We start from the raw sequence: 24304 nt of genomic DNA, 5'->3' as shown, positions 1-24304 counted from the left end.
AATTTAATTTGAATACTGGCAGGTTTAATTCCTGAAACTGTAATGTGCAGCTTTCATGAGCTGGCACAAGCCTCGCAAGCTGGCTGCAGCTGGCATTGAGTGATGGCCACATGGGCTCTGTCATTTGGTGACCCTGCGATAGACAGACATGTGGCTCTTCTAGAGGTGGATGAGGTTAAACAATGCAAGAAGTTGAGTATCGAAAGTAGACGTGGCCACGAATGTGGCTCATGAGTCACACTGACCTGGGTTTCTCGGACCTGGCTTGCTCTTTGATTTTGCTGCATGACCCGGGGCAAGTCGTTTTAACTCTGAGCCCCAGTGTTAGCTGTGAAACAGAGAGAATCCTTCCTGTATCATAGGGTTGTTGTAAGTAAAGGAGAGAATGCATGTTACGTATTAGCACAGTTCTCGGGGCACTGTAGGCTTCCAATGAGAGCTGACCTAACAGTGGTCAGGAGAGGGTAGCAAAATTCTCAGATCCTGACTGGAGTAGGAGTAATGGGTGAGATGAGGCAACACATTGTCTTCTTTCAGAAGAACTTTGCTCAAAATGTGTAAGAACGTCATCAGGACATTTTCAATATAGAACATAAAACTGGGCAACTGAAGATACTCAGTAAGCAGTCTGAAAATGTTTTGAGGGAGAGAACTGAGACTAGGTGTAGAGCAAAGGTGCCCTACATAGGTCTATAAACAAACACTTCATGGTGATGTTAACAGCCTACATAAAAATTTGAGGAACACTAGAAGAATTAGATAAAGGTAGCAGAGAAAAAATTTGGCTTTGAGGTTAACTAAAGGGCACCAGCTCGCCAATGGTAACAAAGCTTTGGTTGCCTCTGTGATGTGCAATTTCTGTAGGCTCTGCAAGCTAGAAAATATATGGTAAGATGTAGTTATTTTAGGGAGATTAAAAGAAACAAGATTAAGAGGATGAAATTCACTTACAGCAAACAGATAAAAACTTTTATATACTTGATATATGTTTCCAGATTATTTTCTGTATGCAAACCATGAATCGTGTGAGTGTGTTTACGCAAGTTCAGGATAACCCCAGGTTGCTCTAGTCCAGAGCTTTCCAACTGGTGTGATTCAAAGACAGTGTAAAAATGTGCGGAGATGGTTTCCCCAGCCCTTGAGGGTGGCTGGGAAGGGCCTGGATGTCTGGTTACCCCAGGGTTCTGTTCAGATATGATCATTTGCTATGTGTAGGAGTGGATGGGAAAAAACTAGGAAGCATGCCTTAGCGTTTCTGTGAAATCAACTGCCTTCTGCACACTAGAAAAGTGGGAAACAGGTTTAAGAGCCTAATGGAAACTCTTCCTCCTCTGTGTCCTACCTGGAAAGATTTCCCCTGTTGGTGCTGCAGATCCTGATATTTCTGCTTGATGCTATTAAACATGCCTCATGAAAAAATGGCTCAGGACCTTGTTATTATCCTCAGTAGTACTCAAAAACTAAAATAAGATGCTTTTCCTTGTTCATAGCATTGGGAAAGATTAAAATCTTGATGATACTATTGTTGGCAAGGCTGTAGAGAAACAGATAATCTTATATCCTGCTGCTAGTATAAATCATTACCTTTCTGTAACACAATTTAATAATGTGAAAAACAGCTAACAAAATGTGCCTTCTTTTTGACATAGTTATTATTCATAATAACTTGTTGTAAGGAATGTATCATGAATGTGTGGAAAGATTTCTCCAAAAATGTTTCTTGCAGTTTTGCTAAAAATAGAGAAAAGTTTGAGATAATCAAAATGCCTAACAGTAAGAGTGGTTAAAAAAATGTTTGGCACATCTGTGCAGTGAATTGTCATGTAGCAATGGGGTTGCATCAGAATATTTAACAGTAAATAATAATAATTGGATAGTAACTATAGCTTTATAAATTAAAAAGGCTGTAAGGCAGAATTTGTAGCATAAATCCAGTCTTACAAAACAGCAACAAAATTATGTTTCTATGAAAAAAGCTTGTAAAGATAAACCAAGTGTTAATCATCGTTAACTTTGAATGTTGTGATTTGTGTATTTTCCTATTTTCTTCAGTGAACATATGTTACTTTAGAGAAACTAAAAACTGGCTCAGACTGAGAAAGTAGATTTTGTCAGGCCATTCATCAGGCTGGGATAACACTAAACCCAGTTACAAAGTTAACAGGAAATAGTATTCAGGGTGGCTGTAAAATGTCATAATGATTCCCTTCTTTGAGTGGCTACTTTTTTTTTTAACTTACTGTGAAACTTTGCTCTCTAAAATCTTTGACTGTCATAAACTTTGCTCTTGAAATTATATCAGTAAGAATGACACATCCTACTAAGAATAATACATCTCTGCCTGAAGGATTTCGGTCACTCTGACACAGAGACACAGCTTCATGTATAACCCACGGGTGATGCTATAAGTAAAGGGTTTCCACACTCAACATTCCACGTCTATCTTTAGTTTGTAATTTCCAAGGAAATAGGACCCCTGATCTATCTGAAATTGACCCCTTTACGCAGCCTTGCTTGGAGCCTATCACAGTGCTGCCCCAGTTAAACTTTATCTACACTCCACCCACCCCAGAATCCCAAAATAACTCTATTGTTCGTTTGGGAAGATGCCCAGTGGTTCTGCTTACCTATTGCAATGAGTCAATAAACCTGATTTTTTTGGACTGTAGTGACCTGGTGGTTTTAGATGCGTTAGGCTTAGACACTCTTATAATCAGGAGAAAAGTAAGTCCACTTAAAAATTTGTCGTATGTATTTTGCAAACAGACACATATACCACTTCCCTAAATAGTGCACATCTAAAGAATCAGCAGCAGCAAACACTTGCTGAGTTCTCACTCAGGGGCAGGAACTGTTTCAGATATTTTAAAGTTATTATTTAGTGTATTCTTCATAGCAAGGAAAGACAGTGTTATTCTCCTTTTAAAGATGAGGACTCTTGAGTTTTAGAGAGCTTAAATAATTTTCCCAGACAGACACAGTGGTAGAACAGAATTTGAACACAAGCCACCTGGTGCCAGAGTTCATATTCTTAACACTTCCTAAATTGGGGAACAACTTCAGCTTCGCTGGCTGATATCACCATTTCTTTATTTCTTCTCAAACGCTTTAACTGAAGTCCCAGTGAATGAAGACATTATTCCTAGCCTAGTACAAAGAAGCCTATGGCAACTCTGAAAACAGTGTTTTAAATTTTTTCTTAAACATTTGTGTGCATGTGGTATGCTTCTCTAAAATATATTCTTGCTGATTTTATTATAAAACAGTATTTACTGTATTGTACTCCTGAGAACAGCATTTGTTCGGCCTTAGGCTCTCCTAGCACGTTCCAGCTTGTGCACACCCAATACAGCCCTAAGTGGTACTTTAAAAAAACATCTGTGTAAGGTGTGCCTAATGATATGAAGAGACTGATTTTGCGGGGTGACAGGAGAGGAGGTTGGCTTGTAAATAACTTTGAAATCAGTTTTAATCGAATTCCAAAGCTGCTCTGAACCATTCACAGTAAAAGGGCAATAAATCTATAGATTTCTAAGGTGATTATTTTGAAGGACTGCATAGCATTTTAGGTGAGTTTAAGATTGGTGGACTCTAGAGTTCATAAATACGATCCGGCTCGAAGTCTTTATTAATTTAACCAAATGTATAAATCTAAGGTGAGGTGGTGACCCAGGGGCAGGTGCTGGCTATCCTGGTGTGACTCCTTCCTTGTCCCTGTAGGCAGGATCTTACTAGAGTTGGAAAAGAGCCTCATTCCTGTTACACTGCTTCCTCTCAATATTTGAGTTTATATTAGCATTTTGGAAAGCATACACTAACAATGTCTGTACTTCAAGAGAGAATTTATAAATATCAGTCCTCTTGATTCTTGAACCAAACGCGGCCCGAGCAAGGCCATGTGTCGAACACCGAGTGCATGCAGGGGTCCCTGAAGACCCAGCTCCCCAGAGCCCGGGGAAGCCTGTGCCATCGAGGATAGCCAGCATTCGGATGGTTTTGCTGAGAATGAAAAGCCCCTCATTTCCTCCTTTGCCTTTTGGTATCAAGTGCAAGTGAATTCTATAAATTCAGTAACCATCTTCAAATGCCTACTTTGTGCAAAACATCCTGTGTGAGGAGGCTCTGGTGTACGTAGAGATGAATTGATTCTGGATTCTTGGGTCCTTTCCCTTGCATTTAAGGTGTTGGTATTCCAGCATAGGAGACCCATGTGGGTATGAATAGGTAAATCTGAAGCAAGATACTAAGACCAGAAGTGGAGTGTGAAGAGTTAAAGAAGTGGGTAGGTATAAATAATTTCATCCTGTCAAAGAGAGGACTCTAATAAGGAATGGCCATGAGCTGAGTGTTTACGAACAAATAGGATTTCAACATATAATGGGGAAGGATTGTGTGCAAGAGGGAGAAGAGAAAGAGCAAAGACTGGGGGTCAGAAAAAAGCTGGAGCGTGTTTGGAATATTGCATGTTGGCAGGAAAATGGTATCCAAGAGGGATATAGAAGGCAGTAAGGCAGGAAGGATTATCTGGTATGGCCATACTAATAGGCATTGAAAGGCCTTGAATAAGGTAAATGTTAACCTATATTGAATTTTAGGGTGGCAGGAAAATGGCTAAGAGCATGAGCTTTAGAATCGGGCAGCCCTAGGTTGTAATTTTGGCTCTGGTACATCAAACCAGTGAGACTATAGATTTCTTAACCCATCTGAACTCCCAAATTCCTCCTCTGTAACATGGGGATGATTCTGGTACCTGTTATGAGGATTAAATGAGATAACATAAATTAAAGCATCTACACAGGTCCTTGGAACCTAATGAAAGGGATCTATAAATGTTAGCTGGTATTATATTAACATTTTATGGGTTCATTTAAAAAAATTTAACTCTTTACTAATGCTGTGTATTTTCTTCAGTACTATTGATGACTCATTTTTTTTCCAGAGCGTGAATCACTAAGAATAGCAGAGAACAGATTGTTCAGAATATTATTTGTACCTGTTAGGTGTTACAGATATATTGCTGCATATTAATTTAGCTCATTGTCTTAGTTTGGACTTCTGTAACAAAGATCCTGTAGCCTGGGTGGCTTAAACTTCTCACAGTTCTGGAGGCTGGAGGGCCAGGATCAAGGGGCCGGCAGACTGGGTGTCTGGTGAGAACCAGCTTTCTGGTTTACAGATGGCCGTCTTCTGGCTGTAACCTCACGTGGTGGGAAGAGCCTTCTGTGGTCTCTTTTATAAAGGCACTGATCTCGTAAGGGTACCCCTTTTATGACCTAATCATCTCCTGAGGGTCCCACCTCCGAATGCTGCCACATTGGAGGTTAGGCCATTTGGGTGACCTGCAGATCGATCAGTGTCCTTTCACACAGTCAATTCTAATGCCAGGAACTTATCCCAAGGAAACAATTTAACAGAAGCAAGCAAACAAACAAAAAACTCATATACATGCTTGGTAGGGTTTGGGAAAAGTTGTAAAATGACTCATAACTCTACCATTCTACCATTCTAAAGTAACTACCCTATATTTTCCTTTATCTTTATTTTGCACTATAGCCCTGGTTCACATACTCATGTATTTACATATCTGCAATCATAAATATACATGCCATTTTGCATTTTAGAATTAGTGTGTCATTAAGATCTATCTTCCTGTAGTCTTTATAATTATAAATATCATTGGCTGAGTGTCTTCCCCTTTCCTTATACCGCCAAAGCTCCCTGAAAGCAAGGACCAGATCATGTGTCCAGAACATAAGAAAACATTAACAAATGCTCATTTAATGAAAACATATTGACCACATAGATTATTATGTGATTTTCTTTGTAGAAGTTGCTAACAAGTGTGGTGTGTACATGGATTTTTTTTTGTCTCTGTTCAATTGTTTCCTTATGATACGTTCCTGGGACTGGAACTGGCTGTGTGAAAGGACACTGGTCTACTTGCAGGTCATCCAGATGGCAGCGCACAAGGAGGGGTGTGGGCGCGTGTGCTGGAGTGGGGTGGACAGTCAGTGCTTCCTATCCGTAGAAACTAAGTCTTAATTTAATTTAAAAAGAGTTGTTAGGGAATGTTAGACTTTGATGGCTCCAGGTTTGTGTATGCTTCTTTTAAGCTGTTTCCTCACCTTTTTGGTGACCTGCAGGAGAAATCATGTGAAGAGCTATTTTTGTGCTCTCCCCTTATTTGGAAAAATGAAGGCAGTTCCATCAGAAAAAGCTTACTGATCATTACTGTCATGGCTGTGCTTCTGTTTGGAGAAAATGGCCTAAGTTGTGGTCAGGCTGGAGATATCCTCTATGTACGGAGCCTTCAAAGAGCTCTGTATCCGTCAGGATGGTAGGTGGCCATCAGACAATTTGACATACAGTGACCACCAAGTTAGGTGTTCATTTTCCTCATGTAGCAAGTTGCCCTGGGCTGGGCATTTGGGGCTGTGCAGATGGCTCCATGCTGTCACTGCAGATCTAAACTCTCCTTACATCTCCATCTCAGCTTTTGGCTTTCATCCTCCTGGCCACTCTGCGTCCATCTAGTTGTATTCTTGTTTCACACAGGAAAATGGGAGATGGCCAAGATGGAGAGGGCTTTTCTGTGTAGCACCTGCCCCTTTAGCAAGCTTTCCTGGGATCCCCATCCAGCAACCCTGCTTACATCTCATAGGCTAGGCCTATACCCAGTGGCTGTCACTAGCTGCCAGCAGGCGCAGCTGGTGCAGTGCTTTCCCTGATAAAACTGTGGCTTGGTTAGTGAGGAAGGGAGAAAGGATGTTGGCACCCAGCAGTGTCTGCCACAGTCTCCAGGTGACATGCTCACTGTGCTCCTGAAATGAAAGCCTCTTCTTTGAGGTGGCGAGAAGCAGGCATTGATACTTGTATTACGCAAGGGAAGACATAAAAAGATGTGAATTTGTGGGAGTCCACAAATAGCTATGACTGTGGTGAATTTATATCTGTCATCTGGGTTTTCATTGAAAATCAAAAGAGTGTATCTTACATTGTGCTCTAAAAGCCACGCAAATGTAGGGATTAAATCTCAGAATGCTGCAAAGTTTGTGTTCAGAGTAATAATTAATGTTAAGTAGCTTTATTAAGTACAGATCCTTAATCAGTCAATATAATTAAGGACTAGGGAACACTCAGGATGGATGAGTTTGGTTAGGGCCTGCTTGGTAACCAGTGAATAGCCCTCAAGAGCTTGGGTTCATAAAGCCCAACTGAATATGCTCAAAATAGCCATATATCTGGGGTTGTAGTTGGCACTTACACCATTAACTTTTATTTTTCCTGATTCGGAGGTGTTCTCAGTTACACATACACGTACCTGCCGCTCTGCCCCAGTGGTTCCCAACTCTGTGCGCATTAGAGTTACCTGGGGACCTTAAACAATATTGATGCCATGGTCCCACTGCAGATGCTCTGCTTGTGTTGGTCTGGAATGGTCTCAGGGAGAGGGAATGAGGGAAGTCATTAAGAGTGTGGGACTAGAGGGGAGAGGAATGGCTTTGGAGGCATACAGGACAGCACCCTCCACTGGAACTTCCTGCAGTGATGGAAATGTTCTATTTGCCCTGTCCGCATGGTCTGTGAGGTGCATGTGAGTATTGTGCGCTTGAAATGTGGCTAGTGCAACTAAGTATGACAAAAACTTTAAGTAGCCACATGTGGCTTCTGGCTGCCTAGCTGGACAGTGCAGATTTAGGCACAGAATCCATAGGCTGTGGTTACTGTTCGGGGAGAGGGGATGCTAGGGTCAGGAGGAGGAGTTGAGCAGAACCTCAGCGTCTGTCTTCAGAGAGCAGCAGGTAGCAATGCTCAGGTGCAGGGAGCCGAATGGGTGGGTAAGTTCATGGTTCTCACTTTAGGGTCTCAGAAATGACGAGCACGAAGCATGGCACCTGCCTAGTGTAGGTGCCCCATCTGCGTGGGCTGGTTTTAATGGTACTTCGGCAGGATTCCCAGTTCTTGTGTAATTATTTCTTTAGTACAGATACAGTCTAAAAGTATCTCTGAAAATAGTATTTCTTCCTATTCAATCTTTTTTTTTTTTCTCTCTCTCTCTCTCTTTTTAAAAATCAGGTATCAAATTGTAGTGGAAATAATCCAAGCAACTACAATTAGCAGCTTTCCCCAGCTGAAGCGGCACAAGGGTAAGAACCAGTTTGTTTTCTTCAGTTACGTGTCCTGCAGGCCCTGAGTCTGTCCCCAGGCTTCTCTGTCCGCGCTTTGGCAAGGGTGAGCACTCTTCCAGTTAACATTTAAATATTTCAAATCTATTTTAATAATAGTATAACAGCATTGGAGAAAGTAAATATAATTTCATCCTAACAAAAAACCTTTGTATTTCTGTGTTCCTTTACACACTTCATCCTTCTATAATTTTTAGAAGATTAACATATATTGGGTATATAGTGCTTCTGTTTTTAAACTAAACATGATTTCATAATTTTTTCTCATAGTATTTTAATCTTAACATTTATTAGTATTTCTAGTCCTGAAACATAATCTTGATAGTCATTTAAATGACTCCAGGAGTTGATGTTTCATAATTAACTTTTTCCTTTAGTTCCACATTTGTATTTTGAATAATTCTTTTCTTCCTTCTACTTGTATAGATGAAAGAATATATATGTTCTGGGTTTTTTTTTTCTGTTTTCCTTCCAATGATGAGATTTTTACTGAGACATGATACTGAGGAATAATTATGGTGTGAAGCTAGGTTTTCACTTCTTTACAGTTTGCTGGTCCAAGCATGTCCCCTCCCACACATGACACTGAGGGCATGTTACTGTCTGCAGGGCAGGTCTGGGTCCATAGCTGAGAGGCAGCAAACACTACTGGCTTGCAGGTGGGCCTTTTCACCAAAATATCCAGGCCCACTCAAGGCCTTCTCAGGGAGCCAGGGCTAAAAAGGAGAGTTGGGCCCGAGACTTTCAACATGCTCCCAAGTTTGTAATTAGCACACAGAGGCAAATGGAGGCTCGGGTTGGATTTCCCTAGTCTCTCTGAGTCACTGACAGAAGGTAGGAGCTGTGTAAAAAAGGAAATGACGGTATAGACTCCAAAGAGGCACTAATTCTTAATCTCATCCCAGTAAGGAAGATGGTGCAAATGTCACCATTTAAAAATATTTACCGAACACTGCAGTGGTCGATGATGATACAAGTGAACAAAACAAAATCTGTGCATTCACCGAGTCCCGCAGCTGGGCTGGGAGGGAATCAGACAATAAGCACATAAAATACCTGGTACTGCAGCGGGTAGGTGGTATGTGCCTTGGAAAAAGGCGGAGCTGCGGCAGGAGGCGTGTGGTTGGGAGTGCTGGTCAACTGGCGCTGGAGTGGGATTGGGCCTTCAGATCGGTGACCTCTGGGCAAAGACCTGGTGGCCTGAAGAAGGACAGGGGCAAACCTCTCACAGAGGCATGTGGGGCTCACTTGAAGTGACCCTGCATGGCTGGAAAGGGGTGAGTTGAGGGAGAGAAGTCCGGCAGGAGGTTGGAGAGGTGGCGGGGACCCTTCCACAGAGGACCCCGGCAGGAGTGCAGGGACTTCTGCTCTGCGTGATGGAGGCTTTGGAGCAAAGACATGGGACAGGGTCTGATACTTCCTACAGGAGAATGGCTCTATTCTTCTTTTTCTCATTGTTCCTGCAGAGAAGATGCTTCATTTCATAGTTTGACAGATATTTTATGAGCATTTTAGAGAAGAATTTCTTGTTGCCACCATTATCTTTTGTTCAGTGCTTCTCCTTGCTATGTGAGTTCATTAAAGAAAATACCTTTCTCATTTTGTGGTGCGTGTTTTTAGTTGACTAGGGCTGCGGTAATAAAGTACCACAGACTGAGTGGCTGAAACTGCAGAAATTTATTGTCTCACAGTTCTGGAGTCGAAAAGTTTGAGGTTAAGGTGTTGCCAGGAATGGTGCCCTCTGAGGGCTGTTGGGAGGGTCTGTTCCAGCCTCTCTCCTTGGCTTATAGACGGCTGTCTTCTCCATGGGGCTTCACCTCGTCTTAACTCTGCCCATGCCTGTGTCCCAGCTTCCTGGTCATCCATGACATCAGTCGTACCATGTTACGGCCCACCCTAAAGCCCTCACTTTAGCCTAGTTACCTCTGTAATGACCCTCTCTCCAAATACAGCCACTCCGAGGTACTGGGGCTCGGCACTCAGCATATGAAGTCGGGGGTGTGGGAGGAGGGCACCATTCAGCCCATAAGAGCTCTGTTACGAGTGACACCTCCTCCTCTCACGTCCACACTTTCTGTCGCCCCTGTCCCTGGGTGTCCTGGCCGCCGCCTCTTCAGGCAAATGCGCTGAGCTCGCCTGGGGCCTTGGAGCTGCCTTGCCTTGGGACAGGACACTGGGTTCACTGCTTCTCTGAGCCCCCTGGTCAGCTGCGATTCTCATCTCCACCCTCCATGTCCACATGGTATAAAACTCCAGTGGCTTTTAGTGTTCCTGCATTTTGCAAAGGTAAACTGCCAAGATTACATTCTTAGTGTTGAATGTCTGAGAGTGTGTGCACATTTAATGTATAGAAGGACAAATTAGCTGGTAAGAATGTGTGCTTAACTTGGTGTATTCTTGCTGAAGTTTGATTATAAGTGTAGTATTTAGTTTATTAAATGTAGTGGTTTCCCAGGGCAGCCACAGCAAAGTACTACAAACTGGGTGGCTTAAGTAAGAAAAATGCAATCGCTCACTATTTTGGAGGCTGGAGATCTGAGATCAAGGTGTCAATAGGCCAGGCTCCCTCGGAAGGTTCTAGGGAGGAATCCCCTCCACAGCTTTCTCGTAGCTTTTGGCGTGGCCGGCATCCTTGGTGTTCTTCGGCTTGAAGGCACATCACTGCAGTCTCTGCCTCTGTCATCACACGGCCTTGTCCATGTCTGTGTCCTTACTTTCTTGTAAGAACACCAGTCATACTGGCTTTGGATTTACCCTAATTGAGCAGGTCTTCCGTCATTGAACCAACACTTTCCAAGTGCCATGATATGTTAGGTACAGCTGTGCAAGGGATAAAGCCGTCCCTGACCTTGAGAAGATGATAGTCGAATGAGGGGACAGGTAGACGTGCACACGGAATTACAGGGCAGTTTGTTAAGTGCAGGGAGAGTGGCGTGTGGGTTCAGGTGTGTGGAGTGGTCAGTGCTACCTGGAGTGGGTCAGGAATGGCTTTCCCTTCAGTGTAACAGCTTTGAGTCAGAAACATCGAGTGGCTCTCCTACCCCTCTGGGCTTGTCAGGTGGATGTGGTTAAGTGGTACCACTGTCCACGACAAAGCAGACAGCTGTGGAACAGCCCCCTGTGCAAGGGTTATGTCTGGGAGATCCCGTGCTGCTGCGTGACGCACAATGGAGAGATAAGGCTTCAAAGGAAGATGGGCTGGTCCTAGAGGTCCCTGTAAACTATCCGAAGGAATGTGGCCCTAATCCTGTGGATCCGTGGTTCTCAAGCTACAGTGTGCATCCCAGTTACCTGGAGGGTTGTTACGATGCAGATCACCGGGTCCTCCCCCCGAAGTCTCTGACTCTGTGGATCTGGAGCGGGACCTGAGACGCTGCATCACTCACAGGTTCCCCCGTGATGCTGATCCTGCTTATCCAGAACCACTACTGTAGACGACACAGAGCCATCGATGTGTTCATGTTTGCATTTTAGTGCCCAGCTCTCTAGCTTTTTATTACAATTAGACCAGCCAGAGTATTGAGAAATGGTCCATTAAAATAAGCTGGCTGCTATGGGCTGAATGCCTGTGTCCCCCCAGACTCGTATGTTGAACTTGTAACATCCAAATGTTGATGGTGTTAGGAGGTGAGGCCTTTGGGAGGAGGTGAAGTCATGAGGGGGGAGCCCTCACAGATGGGATTGGTTCTCATCTATGGAAACAAGGTCCAGAGAGATATCTAGGCTCTTCTACTGTGTGAGGACATGGCGAGAAGCTGGTGGCCTGCAGCCCGGAAGGGGCCTTCACCAGAACTGACCATGCTGGTACCCTAATTTTGGATATCTAGCCTCCAGAACTGTGAGAAATAAATTTCTGTTATTTATAAGCCACCTAGTTTGTGGGATTCTGGCCTGAACTAAGGGAGCCGCCTGAACTAAGACACTGGCCAGGTCTAGGAATTCTAGTAGTGCTGACATGTATAGTAAATTTTCCCTGTGGTTTAATGTGAATAAGCCCAGTATTTCATTGCCTTTAATGCTTTCTTTTTTTGCTGTTGGAAATACTGAAGTGTTCTCAAGAATAGTTAAGGTGATACAAGAGTAATAATATTCATTCAGCTGTTAACGAAGGACATGATGTTGATTTGAGTCTGCTAGAAACTGCTTTTGACATAGTTCACACTTGGGAGTGATACACTCCTAGTATAGGTTTGGTAAAATTGTGCATCTTTTTTTCTCTAGAGCATAAGTCAGTGGCTTTGGTAGAAGAGTAGAACTTCAGAATATATGGAATATGTGTATAGACGCACAGACACACTATTACTTGCCGATAAGCATAATGATATCCATGATATATTATTCTTACAGAGATAATATGCAGCTTCTTTGTCTGATACGGGACTTCAAGGTGTTCCTGCCTGAAAGAAGGGAGCTGATCTGTAGATACTAGCGGACTTCTCAGAGTTCTTTCCAATGCTGTGATGTGATCTGATTTTCTGGCATTGCAGTAATTTGATACAAACAGTTCTTAATTTATTTATGAATGACCTAAACTTATAGAACACTGCAGGCCATTGCCACGGGCCCTTGCCAGGGTATTACCTGCTCAGCCTTCACGCCCTCAGCACTGCAGCCGCCAGCGCCTGCTGTCCCTTCTCCAGTGTCCTGCTTAGTGAGGGACAAAGGGTCCAGGGTCCTTCTGGTGCTCTCTAGTCTCATAATTTTACAGCCAATGCAACTCCCACCTCTTTCCCCCAAGGGAACTTTAGTCATCATGCATTCTAATACCTGCATTTATACAAATGAAGTTCAGGGCCAGGGAGGTTAAGCAGTGTTCTCTGTGTAACTAGCATTATTTACTCACACGTGGACCTGAACCTTGAACCCAGCATCCTTATTTTTAGTCCTGGATTCTTTCCACTGCACTGCTCATTCACACAAGTGAATGTTACGAGAGTCATGGTCAAAGCTTCCAAATAAGATGGGCCAGAGCTGTGTCCTAAGTGTATCTCTCTTATCTGTTCAACTCTAGGTTCTAAATTGGGAGCAGGGCTCTCCTGGTCATTTAATGTGTGCTTTTAATCGATAGGACATTATTACTTTAAAAATGTTCTGAGGCATGTTGGAGGGCCTTAAGCCAAAGGGAGTGCCCTAAGTTGCTGCACTGGAAGCATTTAACGGAAGGAAACAATGGGTGTGCTCCAGGTGTGCTAGGGGCTCTGTAGTCTCCATCACAGCAGGAGTGGCTCCGCCATTGACTCTGCTGATTTCCGCTTGTTCTTCAAATATACTTTCTACTTAAGTGGAGTGACACTTCAGACTATGACATTTCAGGTGTTTAGGGTGATAAGAGAATCCCATTTGTTCTTTTAAAAAAAGAAAATATCAGCCTCAATACCACCTTTGAGGTGATTTTCAGATCATTTTGAAGAAGTCTGTGATGATTAGTAACTACTTAGAATTACTGTTAGATTAAAAGTTAGATTTACATGTGCAAGAAGAATTCAAAGGTTTGTTAAGTGTGGATACAAGTTGAGAAATAGAGGCCCAACTTTTCCAGCGATGGGCTTCCTTAATATTTAAGGAATAATATTAACGGGGGCTGGGGGACACAGTGAGAAGGCCTGTGCATTCGGGGGAGGAGAGCCACATGGTGGGGAGTCAGGGGAGGTGAGTGTGCAACCTTGTACCGACACAGAGGCCATACCTGTCTATTAGCCCTCCTCAGTGGGATGAGCACAGTTTTGCTCCCCAGGGGACACGGTCATTTGACAATATCTGGAGACATTTTTGCTCATCATATTTGGGAAAAGGGGTGCTACTGGCATCTAGTGGTAGAGACCAGGGATGCTGCTAAACAGACTATGAGGCACAGCTGCCCGGGTGCCTTTCAACAGACTTACCCCTTCCAAAATGTCAGTAGAGCGGGGTTATTACCCACGGAACTCCTCAGCCAGCCTGCTGAGGGTGCTGCCTTTAAGATACGCCTTGGAGTTTGATGGTGTGTTGTGAGAAAAGAGAAGTATTCTACTGTTGACATCTTTTAATACGTGAAAAGTATAGTGGTGCCATTTTAATCCATTGGTACTTGTGCTGTTTCTGGAACCATTAGCTTACATTATAAATCACTTCACTCTCCTTTGCCTGGTTAGAAATAGCACCTAACAGAGGTCCCCTGGTGTTTTTGTTGTACTGCACACCATTTCACTTGCTTAAGGAAAAACTCTATTGTGGATTTATAGCAAAAAAGCAATTCTATGATGTTGCTCACGGGTCTACTGTAATGTCTGTGTAGCCAAAAGGTTCACCTAATGTCTCATCCACGTGTCTTTTTCAGCATATGACCTCATTTCCTTTTGCTCTGACCTCAGTAGAATCTAGATTGTCTAGGAGGAAAAACAGTGACCCTTATAATGAATTGCTTTAAGTAATTACTACCGTTTGCATGGTCGTCTTGGAACCCTTGAAGGGGCCACTGTCATCCAGTGTTCCATTGCCACCGTTCATCTTCTTGGCCTTCTTTTTAAACCTAGATTAAACATGTGATGAACCGATTTTTAAAAATACACAGGGTTACCTAAGGCCCCGCAGACAAATAGCCATGTGAACCTGGTCTGAGCTGGGCCACAGGATGTTACTGTACACCCGCTTGCCTATCCTTTCCTTGATGTGAACATTTCTTGACTGAATGGGTTTTCAGGTCACAAAGAAGCTTATTCATCTGCATCGCTGGATTTACAAGGATTTTTGCACAACAGACACACGGGCTGCAGGACTAGTACCATGTTAGTCATTTAGCCCTGAACGTGGCATTCGCTTTTCTGAGACAAAAATAAACAGAACTGTCTAAGCAACTAGCTGTTGTTGCATTTGTTAGCAACAAGCTTTGTGATCAGACAATGGCATTGTATTGGCCTTTAACAAATGGCACGCATTCGCGTGAGCAAAGCCACATTCAAATAGAACACGAGAATATTCTTCTCAGCCCGGCAGCTGGATTTTAGAGGAAGGTTTATTCTCTTTCTTTCTTCCTTCTCTTTGGAATCTGCTTCTAGTTTTTGTACTTTTTGAAAGGCTTTTAAAAGCCTTCTTAGAAGAAGAATTTGGTTGTTGATAAACGTGTGTCAGTTTCTTCCTCCACATGTTTCTTTGTTAGCCTGTGTTCACCCAAAGTCAGAACTGTGGTCTATCTTTATTTTATTAAAGGCAACTTGTTTTGTGTTTACATTTTAGGGCAATGTAAATGTTATGCACAAAATTTAGGTTTTTGAGGATATATGTTTAAGAAAATGAAAAATTATTTGGAAAATTAGTTATTTCAAGCATGTATTTCTTTAGGTACACACACAGGCATCCTCATTTGTAATAACTATGTTGGGGAGACTATGTTTACCTTTATCTTCCCTCTAAAGGGGCCCTGAAATACTATTTTTTTCCTCTTGAGATGAATGCTGAGTTAGTGGGCTCTTTGGTTAGGGCCTCTCTGTTAGCCAAGCATTGCACAAGTGGAGAAACTATTACTGAAGTCAAATGAAAATACCTCCTCAGCACACAGATGGAAAAACATCCCGTAATATTACAGACCCTCTTGAGCAAGGCCATCGATTGACCTGAAGTCAGCCTGTCACCCTGTGTGCTACGACTGGACACAGCTGCTCCTGAAAGATAACATGTTTTGTGGCTAAGTTTTTTCAGTTTACTTGTTCAGGCTGTAGGTACTATTTTAAGTGTTTGCACAAAGGGACTAAGTGTGGCACGAGAGCAGTAATTCATCCTGGGAATGGAGGTCTCCAGCGGAGAGGGATAAAACATCAAACTCTGCTTTGAGGGGTACCAAGAACAAAACATGGACCCTCTTCCTTTATTATTGGCCGTCCAAGCAAAGCCAGGTGTGTTATGACTCACCTCGAGAAGGCTTGTTCGGTCCTGCTAGGAATATTCATGTTTGTCTAGTGCTCACCCAGGCCCTGAACATGCCTGAAACAACTGCTGGGGGTTTGAAGTGAGCTTCTGCTTCTGCTTTCCACAGGGCGTTACACTTGCCCCACTTCCTGCAGGTCTCTGACCTCACACACTGCTTTACCCACCTCCCTCTGAGCAGATAAGCTGACTTGCTCCTTGAAGAAAGCTGAGTCCATGTGAGGGGAGCTGCTTCGGCTTCCAGCTACTAGTCTCCGCGCTTGCTGATGTCTCCAGCCCTCCCTTCTGCCTGCGAGTTAAAACAGTGGAGGTGGGCTTTTCCCCAGGCCAGTCTCCTTACCTGGCTTCTGGACTCCACCCCCCGTCCACCACCTCTCTCTTCACTGGTTCCTTCTCATCAGCATTAAAACCAGCACATGCTCTCTCATTAAAGAAAAAAAAAAGTCTTCCCTCAAGCTTAGGCTTCCAGTTCATTATGCACAAGGAAATGCTCAGGGCCTAGCCATTTTTTCTAGAACTAATTTTGTGTGAGCCTTTTGCTTTTACTTTAAATTACGTAATGTTGTCTTAAGAAAACAAACCATTGTAACTGTTTTTGAATTGAATTTGGGTTTGACCTGGAGGGTGCTAGTGATCTGGGCACCAGCGGATTCCATGGGGGGGAGGAATGGAAACCACATTGGAGTAAGGTGAAGAGTGGGAGGTGAGGATACCCACCTTGTGTCTCTCTTCACAGCCAGAGTTCTAGAAAGAGCACAATACATGATAGTTAGGCACTCTGCAAAATGTTAGCTGTATTGTTTGTGAGCTCTCCATAATATTTGATACAGTTCATTCATCCATCTAACAAATACTTAGTGAGCTTCTACTGTGTTGCTAGGCACTATTGTAGTAATAAACTTACAGGATAAGGCAAGTCGAATATACGGTGTGATAATATGCACTATGGAGGAAGAGCAGAGGGGGAGAAAAGGAGTGTTGTAGGGTGGGGGTTGTGTTAGAAATAGGATGGCCAGAGAAGGCATAGCTGAGGATGTGAAGGGGGCGAGCATCTGAGCCAGGCAAAGATGTGTGGGATGAGAGGGCCAGGCTGAGAGGAGGCACGAGAAGCCAGGAGCAGGGAGACACCCAGTGTGTGCAAGAAGCTGGTCACCGAAGCCCACGTATAGTGTGATTCCACTTGTATAAAACGTCCCCAGCAGGCAAATCCATGGCCCTGGGTAACTGCTAATGGGTATGGGCTCCTTTTGGGGGCGTTGAACATGTGGTAAAAACACTAAAAGCAGTTAAATCATGTACTTTAAATAGGAAAGTTGCATGATATGTGAATTAGATCTCCATAAAGCTGTTCCTTACATAAGAAAAGGAACAGTATGGAGACCAGTGCGGCTAGTGTGGACAGCAGAGGGCACGAGGTCAGGCAGGGACTCTGAGACCAGAGCATGTAGGGCCTGCAGTCTCTTGAAAGAGCCTTGACCTTCACGGTGGGTGGACCAAGGCCGTGTTGGAGGCTCTTGAGCAGAGGAATGACATGATCTGGTTTACGTTTTAATAGGATTACCTTGGCTGCAGTGTTGAGATAAAGTCTGAAGAGGTGGCAGGGGTGAAAGCATGGTGACCGCTTAGAAGGCTGTTGCAAAAAAAAAACAACAACCAGAGATGCTGTTTCTTCCTTTTTGCTGAAAGCCTTTCTTTGGCTTTGCAGAAAGCCACACTCTTTTCATTTTCCATCTCTCCGTAGTCTCCCTTGTCAGCATCTCTTCTTCTTTCTCACTGCTGAATGTAGGGTTTGTTTAGCTTATGTCCTCAGATCATTTTATTTCTTCCTGGGGTGTCTCACCCACTCCCATGGCTTGCTTTCCTGTTTACAAGCTGAATACGCCAGAGCGCAACACCTATGTCTCTGCTGAGATGGCCCAAGTGCCCTCAGACTCAGTTTTCCTGTTCTGGTTATCTTTTTGTGTCTGTTCTGGTTATCTTTTGCTGTCTAACCAAACGCCCTAAACCATGATGTCTTAAACGAGGCATGTCTGCTGCTTTCACCTCTGCAGTTGGGGCCGGGTTCGGAGTCTCCTCTGCTTGCCCAGGCTGGACGGTTCACCTCTAAGATGGTGCATGCGCATGGCGCCGAGCCCGTGTGATGTGGGCTGGGAGCTCAGTCAGGCCGGCTCAGTGAGACTTCCGTGTGGGTTTCTCTGTTGACTGCTGGGGCTTCCTCAAAGCACGGAGGCCTCATGGCTGGTGGATGACTTACGAGGCGAGTCGGTGGCCTTTCACGATCTAGTCTTGGAATCATATAGACTGTCTGCCTGCATTATCACAGACCAGCCAGGAGGTTCAAGAAAATGCAGCACATACCCAATTTTGCAGGGGAAGCTTGTCAAAGTGACATTGTAAAAGGAGCATGTGACATTAGAGATGATTGTGGCCATCATTGGCGAATGTCATCTGCCACATTGTCCAAAACCAAACTTCATCTTTCATACACCTGCTTTTCCTCTGTGATTCAGCAATTGGCCCCACCATCTCCATGGCTGCTCATGGCAGAAACTTGGGGACCGTGTCTGATACCTCTTTTTTCCTTAGAGTTCCTTAGAGTTCTCAGCAGCCTGTCCTTTGCCCTGTCCTGTCAGTCACCGGGTCCTCCTTGCTGTCTTTTGAAATTGTCGTCCTGTCTTTCCATCCTTCTCCTCTGCCATCACCATGCTACTTTACTTAGGCCATCATCTGTCCCCTTAGTCACTACAGTGATCTTCCAACTGGTTTTTCTGCTGCAGTCTTTCACCTTCCAACTGTTTATCCTGCTTCCCATGTAATCTGCAGAAATACAAATCCATTAATGGCACCCTCCTGCTTAAAACCCATTAGAAGCTCCTCAGCGCTTTTGAGCGAAGGACCGTCGTTCTTCCTGTGTGCCACGGGCTTCATCTCCTGGCTCCTGCCCACCTGAGGTTCCTTTCCCATCGCTCCAGATCCTTTAGCTTCCGCTCTGCCAACTTTCTTTCCGTTTTCTTTCCTGCCTCAGGATTTCCACTTTCGCACTTGCTATTCTGTCTGCCGCACTCTGCTCATTATTCATTTTGTTTGAATGTCAGTTCCTCAAGGAAACCTGGATTAGGTAGCCTGTTAAGCAGTTCCCTGGTACCTGCAAATTCTTATTAGACTCTATTACATGTGCCATTTCTCACGCTATCTTTGGACTTCTTCCTTGCTAGACTTTAAGTTCCGTGAGCTCGAACAACTGGTCTTGAATCCCAAATGCCTAGCCTGTGCCTGACGTATAGCGAGCACCCGGTATATGCTTATCAATGACTCTGCATGTAAAAACATTAAAAAATATTTGTGTATGTCTACACAAACACATGCACATCATTTGGTGAGTATGTGCCTACAGAGGAGGTTTTTAAAAATGTTTTACACTTGAGTAAGACTTATCAGTGCTTAATTTAGAAATTGTTTAGGAAATGATGGTATTTCTGTTTGGGAGTACGTATATGCATTTCTCATGAATTCTGTTTTACCCATTATTGTTCAGTATGTACCACATCAAACACTGAGCTGGTTCAGAGGAGAGGTGTTCCCTTGTTTGTTAGCTTGTCCTTCACCTGGTCCTATCTGTCCATCTCATTCAAGGTAAAGAAACTGCTGCAATGAAAGCTGATCTTCTGAGGGCCCGAAATATGAAAAGGTACATTAACCAACTGACTGTAGCAAAGAAGCAGTGTGAGAAGAGGATCCGAGTCCTGGGCGGTCCCGCCTACGACCAGCCGGAGGATGCGGCCTTGGATGAGGTGGAAGGTCCTCAAAGCCAGAAGGTAGGACTTTGTAGTTTCTTGTGTTGACCACGTCATGGTTGTTATGAACACTACGTAATCACATACCCAGTCATTTAACTTTTTGGTGTTAAGTTCGTAACACATATGTTCCAGAACCATAGCCCCGTATGTTTGCTTTTAGGAGTCAAAGAGCTGTATTCCTTGGCTGCCGTGAATGGTCATAGGTGTGGTAAGTGGGCCTGGGGTGTATGAATGTGTGTGTGCATATGCCCATATGTATTTTCCCACGCACCTCTGTCCTCCCACAGTCCCAGAAGAGCATGTTTATATTTGCAAAGGCTGAATCAAGCACTCCACTACCAGTTGGATAGAAATAACCACCTATGAAGTAGAGGTATATCTTGTAAGTTATTTTACTAGCTCTCTACACATGCTGTGGAATATATACCCAATATTCCTTTTCTACTGGTGAAGAAACACAGTTGGTTTTAGGAAATTACCTAAGGTGCGTAGAGAGGAGGAGGCATAACTAGGTAAAACTAGGTGTAGTTGACGCCCCAGTTCTGAGTGCTTTCTCACTCAACCATAACATGCTGGCGACTCTTTTTGTATAGCCAAACTTTGGACTGTGTGATACTCAGCCCTTCAATCATGGGGTGCAGGAAAGTGTCCTAGCCCTACCTCAGTGCCTGTCCTTATTGTCAAGGACCAAGCTTGTCTGCCAAGACCTGGAGCATGCTAGGAGTGAAGGAAACAGCCACCGTACCCCCTTAGCTTGGCTGTGCCACTTGGGAGCAGGGCATCAAGGCAAACTTCACACTTGAGTAAAGTGGCACTTGGCCACGGAGAGGCCAACATCAGTGTAATTGGAGACTGGCTCTGGCCTCACCTGTTCTGATGTTTGGTCTCTTGATCTTTTCCTGTTCAGTTCTTGGTTTGAGTTCAGATGCTTATCCGTGACTTTCCCCTTACTCCCTATGCCAGGGATGAACTCGTACGTTTTCTCTTGTTCCTGGCTCCATCTCCACGGCAGCTGCTGCAGGAGGGCTTGTGCTCCTCATGGGGCCAGCTCTTGCATGGGCCAGGGTTCTGCAGCAGCTTGTACAAGGGGCACAAATGCAGCCCCGAGCAGTGCTTGTTTGACAGAGGGGCCCCAGCCACTGGAGATCTGTTTATCTTGCTGTTAGCAAATAACACCTTTCTGCAATTTTGGCTTTGTGGTCCAAAGTGAAAGCTGTGCCTTTTGGGGAACATTGTAGAGTGAATTTGACAGGTTGAATATTGTCCCTCTTTCACCTTCTCCTCTGCATCTCACCTGTTAAATAAATTTCTAGCCACATTTATGATATATGAAGTTCTCTTCTTATGTTCTATTCATTCATTCATTCATTCATTCATTATTCAACAGATATTTGTTGAGGGTCTATAATCTCTCAGAGTGCAAGATCCTAGGATATGAAATAAGATAGTCCCTGTTCTCACAGTCCCATATAATTATAAAATAAAAAATCCAATAGAGATGGGAGATACATACTTAGAGGAAGCCCCCGATGGCTTGCTACCTAATCAAAAGATGGTATTATTTTAGATGTAATGATAGAGGAAAACCTTGAGAAAGATAAAGGAAGCTCGTGTTAGGAGAATCAAATGTAACGTCAGTATAGGTTATCTGGCAGTATTTACTAGAAATATACTCCATCTGGTGCCGGCTCCGTTCTGACTCGTTCCTGCAGATATTTAGGAAAGGAGAAACTGGTTTCTGTAGCAACGGTTTATCCTCAGAGTAAAATCATTTCCCCTAGATTTCAGGCTGGAAGGCGCAGGTAAAGAGTTCCATTATTATCATGTTTGGCTTTTCTAAAGGTAAGACTGGTTAGTTTGAGGCCATTGTGATATGTTCATAAGTGAACTTGTTTACATCTACCAGCCAAGATACAAGATACATCAGATGTTTAATTATACTTGAGAACTATCTGATGTAGTTTATTTGTATAAATTTACACTTTTGGAACTGGACATAACATAGTCATAAGACACAATAAAAGAATCTAAAAATGGCTAATCTTTTTTAGATGTTTCGGACTTGATTTTGTGAATATGTGAATTCGTATCTAACTTAGAATTCATTTTGATCCAAGTGAAATGATACTGAGAAGACATCCTTAAAATTTATTAACTGTCTGTCCCGGTCAACTCTTCCCTGTGTTAACCGAGAGCTCCAAGTGATCTATCATCTCTGGCCAAAGTTGATATGGGTTCCTTCAAACCTCTTGGGAGCATGTACAATTTAGGATTTGTGCTTCAAAATGCTCCACTGATAGGATTTACATAAAGTAAAGGTTTATGCTATGTTTTCCAAAGTTAAGTAAACTAAATAGTAATAGGCTGAAATATTTATGGACAATAATTGTTAATGGTCTGTAGTGAGGGATGCCCATCTCCTTTAATTAACTACCAGAAATTGTTAGAAAAATACCTGCCCTTTTTGCCCACAAGATGTATTGAGGGCTTACTGTCAGCAGCAGAAAAGTTGAATGTGCATTGATCATATACACTTGATTTTAGAGTGATCTTACTGGAAACATTTCAGAAATCTTTCTGTTACAATATTAATTTCAAGAATATTAAAATATGTTTTTCTTTTACTTGCATTTGAGCTATACTTAGATGTCAAATTTTTTATCCAATTAATAACTAAGGATAAGAGATTTATATTCCTTCCAGATTAATTTGAGGCATTTCTCCTAATTGAGTTGTGAATTATTATAAAGGTCATCTGCTTTCTCATATTATGAGAAAGATTGGTCCATGCAAGGATTATTCTTACTGTGTCTTAAGATGATGGCTTTTCTTTTTCTGTAAGCATATAAAATAGTAAATGAAGGAATCACTTTGGTACATCCATATGGTGGAATATTATGGACCCATAAAAATGATGCTTGTAGAGGGTAAGATATAAAATCATTTGTAGATTTACTCAGCTATATAAAAATAGGATGGAAAGAGAAAATTCCAAACTATTAGACATTAGTTTCCTGGTCTTTTACATATTTCTCTTCAATTATTCTTTATTGGCACCTGTTGCTTTTAGCAGTACCTCCCATAGGGCAGGGATTTTTGACTGTTTAATTTCCTAGAATTGCGCCTGATACAGAGGAGATGACAAATAGATCTTTTTGCTGAATGAGTGGATGATAAACAGAAAATTGCCATTTATTGAATATGTGCATTTTAAACATTCAATAAACTTTTCCCATCTAAAATTTAGGAACATGAGAGAAGTAATATATTTACTACAACCTTAAAAACTTGATATGGGTTCACTCTACAAGCATTTTTTTGAGTGTAGAAAGTAATCCATTAGAAGTTAAAGCAAAGTGATATTTAAAATTTGATTGTTAAAAATGTGTTCTTAAATTCCCTCAATAGATTCTTCAATTTGAAGATATCTTGGCCAATACTTTTTACCGAGAACACTTTCGAATGTACATGGAGAGGATGGACAAGAGAGCTCTGATTAGTTTTTGGGAGTCTGTGGAATATCTGAAGAATGCTAACAAGGTAATATATATATAGGACCAAAGGAATATTCACCACTAGCTGATGAAAACGTGCATGTTTGTATATCTGTTTTTCATGGAAGCTGTAAGATAGTGTACATTAAAAGAATATTTTAAACCAAATATAATATTGGCATTTGTTCTAGCCCATAATGGTAAATAAAATAAAATTTTATTTTTGTAAATGATGCTTTTGAATGTGTAGTCAAGGGAAAAAAAGATTCGTAACTGTGTTAGAATAATGAATTTAGCTTCAGGTAGTTATTTTTTAACAGTACAAAAAGGCATATGCATACCCCCATTGCTATTATAACATTTGTTTTTGTCAGCCACACCTCCAACTCATAACCTTGTTATTTTTAATATCATAATGTACATGTTTTATACTACTTTTCTCTCTATTTTGTTAAAATCTGATTATGTTAAGGAACACAAAAAACATTTTGGTTGCAGGTGCCTCTTACAATTAAAGGGCAACAATAAGCATTGTGTGTGTTTTGTATTTTTCAAGTTCTCAATATGTATTTAAGAATTAAAGGATGTGAAATAGATATGTACATATATGTCTATAAATATACTTAACTATGTATAACATAATAGATATATTTTGGGAGACTTGTTAAAATAAGCACAAAGAACACTCTCTACATTACTCATTTACATTTCATGTGAGTGTTGCTAGACTTTAATATCAACTAAAAATACATCATAAGTCACTAACTACATTAAGGAACTAAGTCCAGTCTCATAGTATTTTTAAATCACTTTGGGAATGACTTGCCTTGTTAATTTGTAAGCCACAAATTACCTCATTTTACCCAATGTTGTATTTGCCAAATTTATTACATATTTTATTTACCAGATTTGACTCCAAATGACTTTG

General features: G+C 42.4%; 1 protein-coding gene across 3 annotated transcripts in view; it reads left to right on the top strand.

The window, feature by feature from the left end:
- Positions 1–24304, top strand: part of SNX25 (sorting nexin 25) — a 96895-nt gene that overhangs the window by 47384 nt on the left and 25207 nt on the right. For all 3 annotated transcript variants that reach the window (XR_012124025.1, XM_036996606.2, XM_036996614.2), the window contains exons 6-8: positions 8077–8147; positions 19719–19900; positions 23291–23422. Coding sequence is in view for 2 of the 3 variants with exons in the window: in XM_036996606.2 (XP_036852501.2) it covers positions 8077–8147; positions 19719–19900; positions 23291–23422 (385 nt within the window). In the remaining variant the exon portion in view is untranslated. The remainder of the gene's footprint in view (positions 1–8076; positions 8148–19718; positions 19901–23290; positions 23423–24304) is intronic.

Source organism: Manis javanica, chromosome 12 (assembly GCF_040802235.1).
Source record: "Manis javanica isolate MJ-LG chromosome 12, MJ_LKY, whole genome shotgun sequence".
Taxonomy (NCBI): domain Eukaryota; kingdom Metazoa; phylum Chordata; class Mammalia; order Pholidota; family Manidae; genus Manis; species Manis javanica.
This window is presented reverse-complemented; position numbering and strand designations above follow the sequence as displayed.